The sequence below is a fragment of the Dysidea avara genome, chromosome 15 (assembly GCF_963678975.1).
Source record: "Dysidea avara chromosome 15, odDysAvar1.4, whole genome shotgun sequence".
In the NCBI taxonomy this organism is placed as follows: domain Eukaryota; kingdom Metazoa; phylum Porifera; class Demospongiae; order Dictyoceratida; family Dysideidae; genus Dysidea; species Dysidea avara.
In genome coordinates this window covers 11104308-11120771 of record NC_089286.1, presented here as the reverse complement: position 1 = coordinate 11120771, position 16464 = coordinate 11104308, and the positions used below count along the sequence as shown (strand labels likewise).

At 36.0% G+C, this 16464-nt stretch overlaps 1 protein-coding gene and 1 long non-coding RNA gene across 3 annotated transcripts; one reads left to right on the top strand and one right to left on the bottom strand.

Moving 5' to 3' along the window:
* Positions 1 to 2160: 2160 nt before the first annotated feature.
* LOC136245676 (uncharacterized) lies at positions 2161 to 3379 on the bottom strand. The gene is made up of 3 exons (XR_010696053.1): positions 3246 to 3379; positions 3099 to 3180; positions 2161 to 2360 (listed from the first exon to the last, which is right to left on the bottom strand). It is a non-coding gene; the product is annotated as an uncharacterized lncRNA (long non-coding RNA).
* LOC136245675 (uncharacterized) lies at positions 2815 to 13724 on the top strand. Of its 2 annotated transcripts, none has more exons than XM_066037165.1 (5): positions 2815 to 2958; positions 8657 to 8967; positions 12176 to 12244; positions 13168 to 13236; positions 13288 to 13724. In XM_066037165.1, the coding sequence occupies exons 2-5, from the start codon at positions 8673 to 8675 to the stop codon at positions 13548 to 13550; spliced, it is 696 nt and encodes a 231-aa protein (XP_065893237.1). In that variant the 5' UTR covers positions 2815 to 2958; positions 8657 to 8672; the 3' UTR covers positions 13551 to 13724. The 2 variants fall into 2 exon arrangements, with proteins under 2 accessions (XP_065893237.1, XP_065893236.1); XM_066037164.1 differs by having other exon boundaries at positions 8657 to 8970.
* The last annotated feature ends 2740 nt before the right edge of the window (positions 13725 to 16464 follow it).

Here is a 16464-nt window from a genome sequence, read left to right as displayed (position 1 = left end):
AATTCTGTAATCAATCCATTCACTGCAGCAGACATAATATATGTGATGGTAACACAATTAAGAAGCCAATGACATGGCCTGTAGAGAGAATAGCTGGAAACCAGTCACCGAGGTTAGCTAAAACAAGTCTCTGTAGAGAGTGCAGCTATGTACATTTCAAGTCACTATGTAGAGAGTTCAACAGCAAACAAGTCACCCTCAGCTATAATGAGTTAACACCTTGTAGAGCCAAAGTACAATTGCAAAATTTATAGCTAGCCACCTTGTATTGTGTAGAGAGTTTGGTTATGTTACAAGTCACTCTGTCTATATGTTGTATACATGTCATATGCATCCTGTAGAGAGTTCAGCTATAGAAACAAGGAAGTTCAGCTATGAATATTTTACTATAGAAGAATGATATAGGGCTTCCATCATAGTTCTACGGTTTACCATGCTGACTTGTTTGACTCTTGTTTCTCTTTTTTTTCCAGCAATCTCTACTTTATATTCAGTTCATGTGTACTTATTGTAATTTATGCATGAGACATAACATGATAACAAGATTACAAAACACGAAATTGCTTGTACTGCTTGATGTTACAGAGTATTAGCTAATATGCTCATTATCAATTGCATGTAGCTGTTCAGTAATCAGCTATCATAATCAAACCCAAATTAAAAACTATAGCTGGTGTAGTCAAGTATCATTCTCTGTAATTGAAGTAGAGTATTGGTAGGCATTCTATGCAACAACATTGTTGCTCTGGAATGAACTCGTTATTGTGTCATAGGGTTTCCACAGAACATGTTTACTTGAATAGATTGGATAACACATTAACACCCAAAGTATACTTTAGTGGGAGTTATGCCACTATTATGGCTTGGCTACTCTATTCAATAGCAAAAGTGAAGCGGCAAAGACCAAATTTGCTTCAAAGGGAAAGGGATGTTATCATCGCAATATGCATTTTAAAAATAGATCATGGACATACAGAGTGACATAGGAAGGAAGGCTATGCATGCAGAACAGATTTTCCTGTAGATCAGCAAAAAAAAGCAATAATATGAATATCTTTATTGGTTTCTGATTTCGACAAAAATTCATAGATGATCTCTATTTTGCTGTATAAGTAACAGCAGATATATGCAGAATTTGGCAAGGGTGTGTGCACTTGCCTGGGTACCAGGTGCTTGGTGGCAGACGCTAAAGGCAATTTGGTAGGATTGAAATTCTTGATGTAGAGTGGTAGTTTTATGCACATGCAAATATTTAAATCACACTACAGGTAGTTTGTATTGATCAAAATCAGTGACAGTCACGAGTAGTTGCATGAGCCTGAAGTAACTATAATATATAGTAGGACTGTGGCATAGACTGGCTTCTTGGGCATAGACCAGCTTGATGGCTTCTTGATCTTAATCTTGTATATTACTTTTTGGGGAGGGTTGTGTGTCCTCCTGGATATGATAATGTACGACTGTACAATGATGCACTCATGCTGATTTTCATGAACAAATCAGCAGCAACACTGCATTACCTAGGCTTTGGCAGTAGGGGTTTCCTGAACCCCTGGAAACCCCCCCTCAGCATGCCCTTGCATGGCAGAGGCTAAGGCCTGAGGATCCATCAAACATGTGGATATGTTATGCACACCACGGCCAATTACATATTATCACAGAAAGTAACTAAGCAACTATAGACACATTAGGATTTGAAACCCTAGCTAGTGTGCCTTTAGTTGCTTAGCCTTCGTCCATGAGAGGTTGCTATAAAAGATTATATCCGTGCAGGTTATAGCTTGAGAATTTCATTTTGATTAATATGGTAGCTAGTTAGCTATCCATACTTCCATATTGGATCTGAAAGATTATACATTGGGTGATAAGCAGGCCATATAAAGCTCCATAAAAAAAAGCAGCTGATAAATATCTCTTCATGTCCTGATGATCTAGGTGAATAGCTAATTAGCTACTTTCCTAAAGCATTTGGTGGTGTTATTGACAAATGTTACTTTCCTGACCATGAGGGACTCGTACCATGCAGAACCATAGATTTTAGTGGTGAATAGCACAGGCCATGCAGCAACTGTGAAATTTGATTTGAAAATTTCAATGAAATTGTAGTTAATTGTAATTGTAATGTTTTGACAGGGATCATCCACTCAGTGAGCCCTGCATACAAGCAACAAACACATACATACACACAGACAATAAAAAGGATATAGCTATACAAAATACATTACACAATTAAATTGATTATCATAGTAGCTAGCTACAATTTCCCAAATGACAACAGGTTGGTTGCCTTAGTCACAGCTGGTGGTAAACTCTAACAGCTCCTCTGTGAAAGAAACTGCTTTGCTTTTTCCAATTCTACACTACTAGTATTTAGAATGTATGTTAACATCAGATTTTCCACAAACAAGTCTAACTTCTAACATTAAGGCTATGAAAGCTTATTTTTTTACTTATCATATGTTAATCATATGTTAAAGCTTAAATCAAGTGCTTAAACTTATGGTAAACATAACATACTAAATTTTAGCTGGAAGCCCATGATCTTGTTTAAACCTTATACCACTTAAAATAAGAGGTTATGTTTGAGAGCCGGTACATATTCACTATTAATAAGCATGCTAGCTATCTCTCATTATGAGAAAGCATTTTTCGCTGTGAGTCTATGAATGTCTATGAAAGTCAAATCCAATGCTTAGAGTCACTGAGCTAGCGGTATAGAGGTACCGCTGTATATTTGGGCATAGCCTACTGTCTGCTGGTCTTTAGTTCTTTTAAATGCGCAGAGGGTGGGGCATGCAAGTTAGAGGTCTTATGTAATTATTTCCCTTAAAAGGTAAAAAAAATCTAATTATACACTGTGTGCGTCCCTTATCAACAAAAGGCCGATACGCTGCAGATATCGACGGCAGATATATATATATCTCTGTGTTGAGTTGCTGCTCTGAAAACAACGAAAAGGTTAGTATGAGTGTGAGTTACGTGTTGTTGCTAGCTATCTGCACATCTAGTCCGCGCTATCTATTAAACTTAGCCTATGATCATCTCGACTCGCATCTCGATGATCATCACAATACAAGGCGTTACGAGCGAACACTTACTTACGTAGAGATCAGACTTGAGTTTACCATACACGTAGCTAATGGAACCCTGGCGGAGACACAACGCGGATCCCGACGTGACCTAAAACAACAGTTTAACTGATTAGTAACACAATCGAATTGAATATATATCAGACCACTATTTACCATCTTCCATCTTTACTAGCGTCCCTTAACTGATTAACTACACATTCAAGTCCCGAATAACTCAAGTATTAGACTTTGCTGCTGCAGCTCATCAAGAAGAATATTCTTAGCGAGAGACTGCCTAGAATGATCAGAGGATGCTAATATAGCTACATTAATTAATAGCTATTGAAAAATTGCAACTGTACTATATTTATTGCAAGTATTTTTCCTTGCCATGCCCTGCCCCATTTGTGATAGTGTGTGTCCAAGGTTCACCTAAATTATGTTACGTAGCTTTCATCAATACTATGAGCCCGCAATACTATGATGGTTTCTGTCTCTCTCTCTCTCTCTCTCTCTCTGAGATAAAGTAGAAATTTACTGAACTAGAAATAAAATACTAATAGCTAAGCCTAGTGTGTTAATAAAACTTCCCATTCATATAGATATAGCTACTAGCCGATCTCGTGCCAGTTCGTGTCACTTCTTTGAATACTGCTTTCTAGTTTTGAGTATCTACACCTTTAAGGTAATTAGCCACACCATGGTATGGCAAACTTTCCCATTTGGTGGCTTCCTTGTAGCTTATGAGATGTCATGTTTATTTTGGGCTAATGTCAACAATGGTTACCATTAGCTATAAGTACCTTTTGAAAAATCAAATAGCTACTGGAAGCCTTAGAATGTTAATTGCATTATGAAAAAGAGCAGTAATTGGACATTACTAACCTGTCTATGCCAGTGTACCACCAACTTGAATTGTTTTTGTTTTACAGCCATGATGTTTTGTTGTATGTATGTATGCCAAAAGACACTTGTAGGGTTTAAGCAACATCTAACAGTAAATTAGTAGCACTAATTGTTATGTTGGTATGAATACATCAGGCAGGCGTACGGACAGTTACTTATCATAAGAAATTTCCACTAAATAAATATGTAATTGGCTGAGCAAAAACTAGTCATTTTTGCACATCCATTTTATTGCTTCTCTGTTATCTAAGGAGAAGGCAGCCAAAGCTTTAGCCTTTTATGATGAATAGTTTTGGAGTTATATGCTGGACATTTGAAAGAGCAATAGGCCAATTTGCACAGCAACAGTATGGCAAATCAATTACAGGAGCTTTAACTCACATTTACTAACAAAGATATGACTTGGCTCAATCCATTCACCATGAACTGGCAAATCAGTAGGTATAGTGTTTGCCCTGACATCTCTGCAAAGACAAACATGAAGGCCATCCCAGCAAAGAAATGGCGATGATGTAAACTTCGCTTCTATTACATCATAAATAAGCACTCACAACTCTTGTGTAGTTTGTCGTACTAACATGAAACAAAGGTTTCCTTACTCTCCATGAAAAGGCAAATCTGATAGTGTATTGACTTGAAGTTTTTCAGTGTGTACCAAAGTAATTTTTTATGTAGCACACAATTTTTAGCCCAGCACATTCATTAATGGTAGTACTATATTGTTGGGATCATGAAGAATTGGACTTTTCCAGCCAAGCTGCCAAGCTGTCATGAAGGGAAATTGAGACTGATTAAGAGGATTGGTTAGGCACAACCAAGTCCAAAATTTTCAGCTATAAGTCACTAATCCTTGCAATTAGGTTAGGTAATCCTAAAGCTGCAGCACATGTTGCTATCAAACCTTCAGTGCTGGTCACTAATAACAATAACAATATCTTCAGACCAATCCCTAACCCTTTTAAAAGTCCCTATGAATTTTAAAAATTCTTCTATTTAACAGAATTCTAACTGATGTCTCCAGCCAAGCATAACTCGACAATGGATAGGGCTACAAGCTTGATTTCTTCACTGTTTGATGTCACTTCGTCTCAAGATATGCCTTTTTGGCAACTGCAGTATGTACAGTGCACACGTCATGGACTTGCCTTTGTCCTCCTTTGTGTTCCAGTTCTTTTTGGTGACAACGTAAGGTGTTGATTCGCAATGTGCGATGCAGCTTCCTTGTGGTTGCTTGTGTTGGCTTATCACCTGTATTTTCTGTAGCAACTGGATTGATTGCCGAGATGCTTCTCGTACTGTTTTTCATTTGTAACACTGTGTAACGGGTGGTGAATAGTTGAAAATAAAGCATACAGCATACACAATTATTGAAAAAATTATTCCGTACTGTGAGTGTTTTTGTTTACAGGACTCCTTGTGAGCTTCCCTTGCCTTGAATTCAATAGCAATTATATCACACTAATCTTTTTCCTCAGTCTGGCTGATCTGGCACTACACAAACAGTTTTCCAGCCTACGGAATGTTTACGGTACGGGAAGAAAATTATCAAAAACTCTGCATGCAATCTGATGTAATAGCCATCTCCTTTGGGTTAAGTGATTGATTCTTGTGGAGTGCATTCTGATGCAAAATTATTCCTGTCGCCATTCTTTCTTTTGATGTGGTACGTGCTGGTTCAGTCGTAATTATGTTATAAATTTCTTACTTTATAGCGAGTATTATGATATTGGTTACAAAGTAGCTCTGTATTGGATGGTTGATATGATGCGATTCAGTAATTCAGCCAGTGGTCCCTGAGAATCTGGGTTTAAGGTCCATAAATATATTTATTCACTGTAAAGTAATGTGACATTTTTGGTCTCCTCACTGAATAACTCCTGGGGTGTGCATAGGTTTATACCTGTACTACTGTACTAGATATCTTTTACGATGGAAAACTGAATTTTACCACTAGAAATATTCACAAATAAATTTTCGTTTAATGACAATTATAGCGATGTATTCTTTAATAAAGATATTGCACAAGATAATGGAGTAGTGACTGTAAGTGGATGTTTTCATGTACTCACATAATATTGTTGACAAGTATATTATATGCATGAATCAGTATTTCATGTGGTCCAAGAGTATTAGATTAGGCCACTGTTATTTGAATAGTAACTGTGAAGTCTCGTTTCCGAGAATTTGAAATTATAGTCACTAATTGTCTAGTTGGAGCCACACCCAGTTTTACCCATGTAACTACTGGAATAAGGCTTGACTGTATTACTATTTGGTTGGCTGAACCTAACATTGCCTTTTGCTATTGCAAAAATGCTTTGATCACAGTAGGCACCAAGCTATTGTCCCCTATTAGCAGGATTATGTCAAGAAATCACTGACTGTTTTATTGGAGCATACAATCTTTCTCATGACATGCATTTTCATGGGCTAGAGGACATATGCTATGAAATAATTATTCTGTCTGTTGTGCTAACATTATGTTTGATAATTCTAGACACTAATTCAAAATCATGCCAGCAGAACAGATTAGTACCTACTGATTAACAATTTCAAAGCTTTAGCACATACTGTAGATTGGGATATATTTGACAGTAAGAATTTTCGTGGTTGCCTCGACCAATGAAAATAAATTACGTGGAATATTTTTGCTCTTGAATATTTTCTACTTGCAAAATTTTGGAGGTCAAAACACTTGAAGAATGAATACACTGTTGGAGACAGAAGACTGATGGCCTATACTGTCAGGGTTACAATATCTGCCAGAATATGCTTGCATTCCTGCAAGTTTACTATAACACAGTTACCATATATAGCGGTTGAGGTGACCTATAGCTGGGCATGAATTGTCACTTTCATCATATAACATCATCATATAACAGGTGCCAGTTATCAATTTCTATTGTATCTTGCATGCTCATTTCTGCATGGCCACGAAAGTGCTAGCTTCTAAACCTGATAGTGCTGGGCTCCCGGTAATTTTTTTGAGTGTACTGTTAAACTGCCAGTACAATACAGATTTTATCCTGTCAAAACACAAAAATGTACTGGTGCCCAGTGTTAAACTTTCGGTACTAAAGATGCAGTCATGCCAGACGTAATGTAACCATGTCATAAATACTGTTTCTAATCCAGTACAACAGTCTTTTAGCTATTAGATAAAACTTCATGCATCCCACAAGTCAAAGGTAACACTGGATAACGTGGTTTTAAATACATTTTGCACATTCATGTGTAGCTGACAAGTACAAGTAGGGTGGTGTTCAAACATCACTGTTTTGGCTTGAGGTAAAGCTTGTGGCCACAAACTATAAACAAACAGCTTAATTAAATATTGCTGCCTTTCTAAGGTTGCTCTTACTCAGTAGTGTAGCATTCTGTCAGCCTCAATGTCAGGACAACAATAAAATTAACCAGTCATTGCACAATATTGACTGGAAATTGGTTGATTGTCGAATGTTATTTCGAGCCCTGTAGTGTGCTGACCACCAATACTGCATCAAGGCGGTGAATAGCAATTATTTGCTATACAGAAATATTTACTAGTAAAATATTTTTGTGGCTTGCGAAAATATAACACATTGAATTTATTTTATTACTAAATTATCTTGAACGAAAGTTTCCCAAGTTACGGTACCACTAAACCATCTGACCCAGGGGATGAGTGCTAAGGGATATCATAGAAAAGCAAGGTTACAGAAGTGTTGTGTCAAAGCACTAGAGGAGTAAAATTTCATTGTTGAGTGGTTAACTTTTATAATCTGTTGTCTGGTGAGTATACTATAGAATGGGAAAACGTCTTTGTGTGATTTTTGGTACAATTTGTGGTAATGGTCATGTGAGCATTAATTAATTTCCGTAATCAATTTCTGCCTGAGCTTTTATAAAGGCACCACTACTACATCCACCTCAAGGGTATGGTAAAAGTGGCCTTTTGCAATTGAATTCGTCGGTTTTGCAATTGATTTCATCGCTTTGCATAGAATTTGTTGCGCGTGCACAAGAATTCTTCCATAACAAGATTGGCAGCTGCAGTAAACATGAAAACAAGATGTAGTAGCTGCTCCATGTTCTTGCTGAAGTACAACAGTTTTAAGCAACAAGGCGATAATTCTTCTGCTACAGCTTCTTCAGCAACATTCACAAGTGTGCTTCGCCATTGGCAATGGGTGTGGTCACTTGTAAACAAGCTAATTAACTTGACAGACAGCTAATGGATTAGTGTACCAGTTTCAATTACTCTCTAGTGTCTCAAGTGGTACTCTCCATTGCGAAAATGATTCATCTTGTGATGAGTGGCTGGTTTTTTGAAGTCAATGTAGTTATGACGAATTCTTGTGCAAATGCGATAAATTGTAATGCATAAGTGACGAAATCAATTGTAAAACCAATATATTCAATTGCAAATTTACTGCAAAGGCAACAGACTCTACTGCAAACGGGATGAAGTCAGTTGCAAAGGTGATAAATTCAGTTGCAAAAACCTGTAAAAGTGATTTGCTCTTTTGAAGTGTAACCACTTTCCCAGGGTATATCATAATGTACACTGGTGTGCATTTAGTTGTATTCCTGTGAAGAGGTGTACATGAAATATGTATCCCCTTAAATTCATTTGATCTGAGGTATAAATATAAAACGTTTGTGTACTCTTTATGTATGTTAGCACATGTACTTTGCAGGAATCAGCTTTAGAAGATGCCAACACTAAGAGAAGTATACGACAATTACTATGTAGATTTGATAACAAAATTGCCAATGGACGATGTCATATTTGTGGGTTATTTACAAAAGGCTGGTTTATTTTCTGGAGATTCCAAAGCTCAGGTTGGAGCGAAGTCAACAACAGCTGAGGCAGCTACATGCTTTATGGATACTGTTATTAACAGAGGATGGACTGATGATAATTCCAACCCTCAATTTGATAAGTTGTTAAAAGTAATGGGGCAGTGGAATGATACAGCAATAAAGTCATTAGCTGCTAATATAACAACAAGTAATGTTGAATATGTGTGTTGGTGTGTGCGTGCGTGCGTGCGTGTGTGTGTGTGTGTGTGTGTGTGTGTGTGTGCGTGCGTGTGTGTGTACGTGCGTGCATGTGTGTGCTGTGTACATGTGTGGATGTGCGTGCGTGTGTGCGTGCGTACGTGTATGTGTGTGTGCGTTCGTGCATGCGTGTGTGTGTGTGTGTGTGTGTGTGTGTGTGTGTGTGTGTGTGTGTGTGTGTGTGTGTGTACAGGGTGAGGTATCTACTGACATGTATAATCAACAAATTCTTGTTCTTTAAACAGATTCCTAGTTGGCTATTATTGTAAGTAGTTGCTACTGAATTAACAAACACAAGTTGCACAGTGATGTCAAATGCTTTAATTATCCAGTATTAAAATTCATTTGTGACAAGTTGCACCCACCATTTTGCAAAAAATGGGCGCCTCCATTGAAAATGTTTTATAAGAAAGGGTTATTCTTCTTGTTCATGGAATAAAATTAAATCTGTTATAGACTTTCTCCAATCCTTATAAGGAAACCAGGAGAGTGCCTGCAGCCAGTTGCAGTCATGTGTCCAGTAACACGTACTTTTTAGAGAAAAAGTACCTTCAGCATGCATGCAGTAAACAAGGGCTTGACATGATAAAGCCCTTAGTCTCCAACAACTTGTTCCTGCCTAGGATATCTGCACAAAAACAACCAAGTTGTGAAAAAAGGGTACAGCCGTTAAATGCCTGGGTGAAAAAATTATGAAATCAAAGGTGGCAGCGAATAAATGGCTGCAATTATGTTAATGCTTAACAATGCACACAGCCATTATTAACAATACACATAGCCATTATTAGTAATGTAAACAGCTGTTATTAAAATTTATTAGCATTAACATCATTGCAGCCATTTGTTGGCTGCCACCTTTGATTTCACAATTTTCACCCAGGAATTTAAGGCTGCACCTTACAGCTTGGCTGTTTTTGTGCAGATATCACTTGATTTTGTAAGTGCAAGTTCCAAAGCCAGCCTATGGTTGGCCTTAACTTTTTCCCCTTTACTATAGGAATCATCGAAAACTGTGTGGCTATATATATGTGACCGGATTTGTGAAAAAGAACCTTTTTCACACAGTTTACACGTGAGCAAACAAAATGGACTCCTTACACAGATTAAGCTGCTGTTTGTATTTAAATGTAGCCAGATAATGTAGCTTTACTCATGGAAAATTTCAGACAGTTATATGAAATAATAAAAATGTTATGAAATATCAAAGTTAAAAAAATGGGTCTAAATATGTATGAAAAAGGTATCTTTTTGCAAATTCGCACACATCATGTATTTGCAAAGAACTGAAATAAGATGAACCTTGAAAGCACATATATCTCAATGATATAAATAGTAATGGGAGATGTCCTACCCTGAGGAACGTTCCACAGCAGAAATGTTGTTCAAGCACTATGGAGCTATGAATACACAAAAACAGTGTTTTCTTTGAAGTACGTTGCCCACCTACATCAGCTGTACTTGGCCACATGGCACACTTAATATAGGCTATTTTCATAATTTTTGTAGTATTCTAGTAGAGCACATGTTTTTTCTGAGCATATCAATACGAATACAACACATATAGAATGTTCTAGAATTCCACTGATAGATCTATAAGTTATCATTCTAGTGTATATACTAAACCAGAACTTTAATCTATAAGAAGTGAGGTAAGCAACTGATAGCAGTGGCAGAGTTGTAAAGGACTTGGGAGGAGGTCCCTAGTTCAAAACCTAGAGAAATTGCAAACCTAGAGAAAGTTTTCTAACATTTTATACTTCTCAGTGACTGTTCTATTAGAGTATCTCAATCGCACCTTTTTCACATGTTAGGTTTTGCTTTATATCTCCTTAGCTAATACTATTGGTACTTTCAAATCATCACTATGATAGTAAGTACAGACCAATTTTCAAGTTATTTCGTCAAGCGGTTTACCCTGTAGGTGTGACAACAAATCTCTTGAATTTCAAAATTGTGCATAACTCCGTTGTTCTTAGTTCGAACTGTACAAAAATTAGGCTGTAATGTGCTGTATGATGCTCTTATTGCCCTCTAAATTTTAAGTCAATTTATTAAAGCAAGCGTGAGTTATAGTGAGTGGAGCAAATTAAAAGAAAAAAAAACACATGAAAAAAGAAAACAAAGAAAATAAGACAAACTTTGAAGGCGCATATCTCAGTGACGGATGGGCAAGATTCAGTTCAAATTTGGAATAGGAGGTGCCCTACACCGAGGGAGTTTCCTCCACAAAACTTGTTGGTTTCTGTTTAGGTACTATTGAGCTACGATTGCATGAAAACAACATTTTCTTGGTTTCGTAAAATGCATAATTGTTTGTCATGTGTCTGCACTAGCTGTACTTGGCTGCACAACATACTATCGTGTGTCCTGATGTTAGTTACGTATGTATGAATAGAAATAAAGTTTACTGTAAAGCAAGCTTTGTTTATCAAGTTGCCTTCTTGTTAGGATACATATGGGTGAGCTATAAACACAGATGAACAGAGTCCCATCTTGTAGACGTGTGCATTTGTGAAATAAAAGATAAATTCAGTGCCTTTTTTTTTCATTGTTAGTACTGCTTTTCACATGACTGTTGGCTGGATACTTATATTTTGTGATTTTAATAATATATTTAACTATGTAGACTACATAATAATTATTAGTTTGGCAAGTATAGGTTGCTATGGAGCATTTTACTCATGACAATAAAATTGATGGAATTTTAATTTGCAAATATAGCTAACTTATTTGTCATCTTACAAAATTAAATTCCTCACCGATTAAACCACATAGAAGAGTATTAAACATATTTGGCTGATACTGCACAATTTACCCCTCTATTGCTCTACATAGTGGAGAAGCATTAAAAAGCAATTTGATAAAAGTGCAAACATGGTAGGTTTTTACATGACTGGTCACAAATATGTTGTAAACTAACATCTAGTAATGTTTAGCAAGATTATAAATTGTAAACTATGATTGAAATATCCTAATAGAGCAGTCAGTTACACTATAATAGAAGTACATTATCATTTTTAGCAATGTATGTGTGTACTTATTTGCCCCAATGGCTAATGTGTTGACTAAAATTTGCAACTAAAATTTGCATAGACAATTTAAATGATCACTTTACATTTGATGCTTACAAATTATGTGTTGCACTTATATTGCAGGCATTGCTGGTGGAAGAACTGACGGTACTGGTACCAGTGCTAGACATGAAGACAGTAGATGTACAACAAGTAAGTCATTACTACGTAATATTAGACTTGTTACAGTAATTATATTACTTAGGTAACACGTTACATTTGTAAGTAAAGTAACCTGAGTTATATTGCCAGTTTTTATAACGTATTTCGTTATATTAATAATTATTACATAATGCGTTACATAACTAATGCGTTACCCTTGTGAAATAAATATAATTATCCTGCCACTTAAACCATATAACACTAGACAGTCAGAAAAGCAACACTAATACTGACAGAATTACAGGCACTTATTTTATCTTTTTGTGATTTTAATAATAACTATGTAGACTGTGTAATATTAGTTGGAAAGTATAGGTTGCCATGGAGCATTTTACTCATGACAATAAAATTAATGGAATTTTAATTTACAAATATAGCTAACTTATTTGTCATCTTACAAAGTAAATTCCTTGCCGATTAAACCACAAAGGAGAGTATTAAACATATTTGGCTGATACTTCGCAATTTACCCCTCCATTGCTCTACATAGTGGAAAAGCATAAAAAACAATTTGATAAAAGTGCAGACATGGTGGACTTTTACTTGACTGGTCACAAATATGTTGTAAATTAACATCATAGTAGCATGCTATGTACACACGTAATTGATCTAGTGATGTTTAGCAAGATAATAAACAATTCTATTTTGTAAACTATGATCGAAATATTCTAATAGAGCAGCCGGTCGCACTATAATATTATCAATTAAAAAAACCAAAAAAAAAAAAAACCTGTGCAAGTATATTTCAGTTTTAGCATTTTACTAGATTACTGGTTGTCAATTCAATATGTATGTGTGTGCTTATTTGCCTCAATGGCTAATGTGTTGACTAAAATGTGCAGCTAAAATTTGCATAGGCAGTTTAAACGGTCACTTTGCAATTGATGCCTGTATGTGTTGCACGTATATTGCAGGCACTACTGGTAGAGGAAGTGATGGTACTGATGCTAGTGCTAGACATGAAGATAGTAGATTTACGACAAGTAAGTCATTACTACGTAACTAATAATATAATTGTTGTTATGTACATGTAGAGCCAAATGTTGTAACTCTGACATCAAAGCTCAGTAGAGTTTCTGACTGGAAGAAGTTGTGTGTTTTCCTACTGGATGATGTCGACGGTGACATTGTTCCTCGAATTGAGCAGTCAAACTTTTATAAAGTGGAGAAATGTCAAGATGCAATGTTCAGAGAATTCATAAAGAGTGGTGATGTAACCTGGGAGAAGGTACTTGAATCACTGAAGCTTGCTGGCTATAAAAATCTGGCCATTGACATTGAGAAACAACTGACATAGGTTACACCTGGCTGGCAAACTAGCTGATATACTAACACATTTTTTTCTTTTGTTACATTTTTTTCTTTTGTTACATTTTTTATTTTGTGTTCTTACTTTTACACATATTGTATATTTTTTCATGGGCTGTGGTATATGTACTTGTAGTTTGAATACAGTAGCTATGTAAATCCATCATGCCACTACACAAATGATAAATTGTATAGTTGAGGAGTTAGCTAGTAAGGTGAGAATTTACTTTATAGTTATAGCACATATCAAATTAATGGTTAAGCTATGACATTAAACAATGGTACACAAACTGACTTATATTACTTTTGGATTCCTCCAAAGCGTCGATAAAGTTTCTCATCAAACACTATTGTAGAAACTCTCACATTAGGGAACTTTGTTTAATTGAATTAAGGACTATCTATCTAATAGACAACAGAAAGTTACTTTGGATGGTGCTTCTAGCAGATCCTCACAAGTCATGTCAGGAGTACCTCAGGGTTCTGTCTTGGGGTCTTTAGTAGTTTTGCTTTACATAAATGACTTACTGACAGAAATATCTTCTACCATTTGGCTCTATGCCGATGATGTTATTATTTACAGACCTATTGTTTCTATAGACATGCTTCTGCTTCAACAGGATCTAGAGATATTGGCACAATGGGCCAAGGACTGGTTAGTGACTTTTAATCTATCAAAATGCGAGCATCTACTCATAACAAACAAACATTTACCTATCTTATCTGACTATTATCATTAACAAGGTTAGCTCCAGCAAATATCTTGGAGTCACCATTACTAACAACCTATAGTATGTTCACGTTGAGCTGAACCCTGAAAAACAGCTAAAAATTAAAAGTGAATTTCTTCTCAACAGAGTTAACATTTCTGCCAACCACATGATTATTGGTAACAACAAAGGTGTCAACAACAGACACATACAGTTTAGTTCCATTACAAGTTCAGGAAAGGGCTCTAAAGGATACTGTATTTATATGGCTTCTCCATAGGAAATGTATTGTGAAAATTTTGATTGGCTGTAAATATTATGTCAAACATTTGAACAACAAGATTTTGAATATTTTTAGCAGACCAAGCAGTACTACAAATGAGCCAAATTTCAAGATCGTGTGTAATTGCATCCATGAGTTATTAAATGTTTTTGAGGATTCAGCTCAACCCGAACATACTATAAGTTGGAGTAAACACATCATAATGTTGTGAACAAAGCAAACTCAGTCAGAGGTTTTCTCCAATGAAATTTAAGACAACGTTCAACATCAGTGAAATCAAAAAGCTTACTTAGCATTTGCTTGGCCAATAGTAGCTAGAATATGTATCTGTAATAATTGGTCCCCCTATATATTATATATACCAATTGTACTGTGACAAAACTGCTCTGGAAAAGGTACAGGGTAAAGCTGCCTGATTTGTGTGTAATGATGTTTCAAGTTATTCAAATGTCTCATCAATACTTTCTGTAGAATTCGTTGGAAGATAGATGGGTTCAATCAAGACTTAGCTATCAGTCATGCTTTACAAACTTCTAAATGAACTTCGTTATCTGCCGCACCCATCTGGAACAAAAACTCAAGGTCACCAGCAAAAGTTTAGGCAACTTCAAGCAAGGCTGGATAAACTGTTATATCATCATTCATTTTTGCCAGCCACCATACACAAATGGAACTCTTTATCAACTGAGAGATGTAGTTGACTCTTCTAGTGTAGATGAGTTTGTACATGCACACATACACTGATCAGATGTTTGAATTTTGTTTCATTAGCTACTAAATAATAATAAATAAATGGTGCTAATCTTCCATGCCTAGAAAACTTGTATCGTGGCAAGTAGCTATAGCCAGCTACTTCACGATTGCGTGTCATATTAAATCAGATACGAACTCCTGACTCCTCCGGCATGTATACACTACCTTCAAAAATCAAGATGCTATCGTTATAGCTATCAAAATGAAAATAGCTATTACCCATTGATCATGAACAGTGAAGCAGAAAACAAAGTTATATTCATGACAACAATCACGTGCGCAAAGTAAACAAGCAATCAATAGATGAATTTCATAATAAAGAATTTTAAACTGTTGCCCCTAGCAACCTGAATTTTACATTATTTTGTAGGTGTGAATGTAAAGTAACGTCTCTAATTTTTAAAAGGATAGCATATATATATATAGGTCATGAGGTATGACATTAGTTTGCAGTTTCCCATACATTATCTATGGGAGTAGGCACCAGCCTATTGTGCTTTTAATTTTGCCTATTATAGCTATGCTATGCAGCAATGCTAAAAATTTTTGCCTATTATGCTCAATTTTTCTGCAGTTCCCATGTTTTGTTACTTTCTAATGGATAATGATATAAACTTTTGCTTATGAACAACTGGTTAAATGTAAAAGTTAACACTTGTTGTGCATTAAGAATTATTTGGTTGTATTATAAACTATAATAATAGTCATGTCAAATAACTATACTCCACTGCGGAATCAGCTGTTCTGTCCACCTTTTTCAGTGGCATGCATTTGTGCTTACAGTATGACAATTATTCTGCCTATTATGCTAGCATTATGCTTGATGCTTTCAGGCACCTATTATGCTCATAATTATGCCGGTGCCTAGGCTAGTGCGAGGGCTGGTGCCTACTGATATGGGAGGGAGCAACAGTTGCTTCTTCTGGGCAATCCGTGACATGGATAATGTATGGGAAAACCACAAATTTCAAAATGTCATATCTCATGATCTATATACTCTATTATTTTAAAATTTGGAGAGGTTAATTGTGAGATCCACACCTACAAAATCTGAATGTTTAATTAATTGAGAAATGAATTTGTTGTTTTCCCACACATTTATGTGATTGCCCAGAAGAGGTAACTGTTGCCCCCTCTCATCCTTTTAAAATCTGGAG

Coding starts and splice junctions, on each gene's coding strand:
- LOC136245675 (XM_066037164.1), top strand. CDS start 8,673: ATGCCAACACTAAGAGAAGTATACGACAATTACTATGTAGATTTGATA. Junction 12,245..13,167: donor AGACAGTAGATGTACAACAA/GTAAGTCATTAC, acceptor CGTATATTGCAG/GCACTACTGGTAGAGGAAGT. Junction 13,237..13,287: donor AGATAGTAGATTTACGACAA/GTAAGTCATTAC, acceptor ATGTACATGTAG/AGCCAAATGTTGTAACTCTG.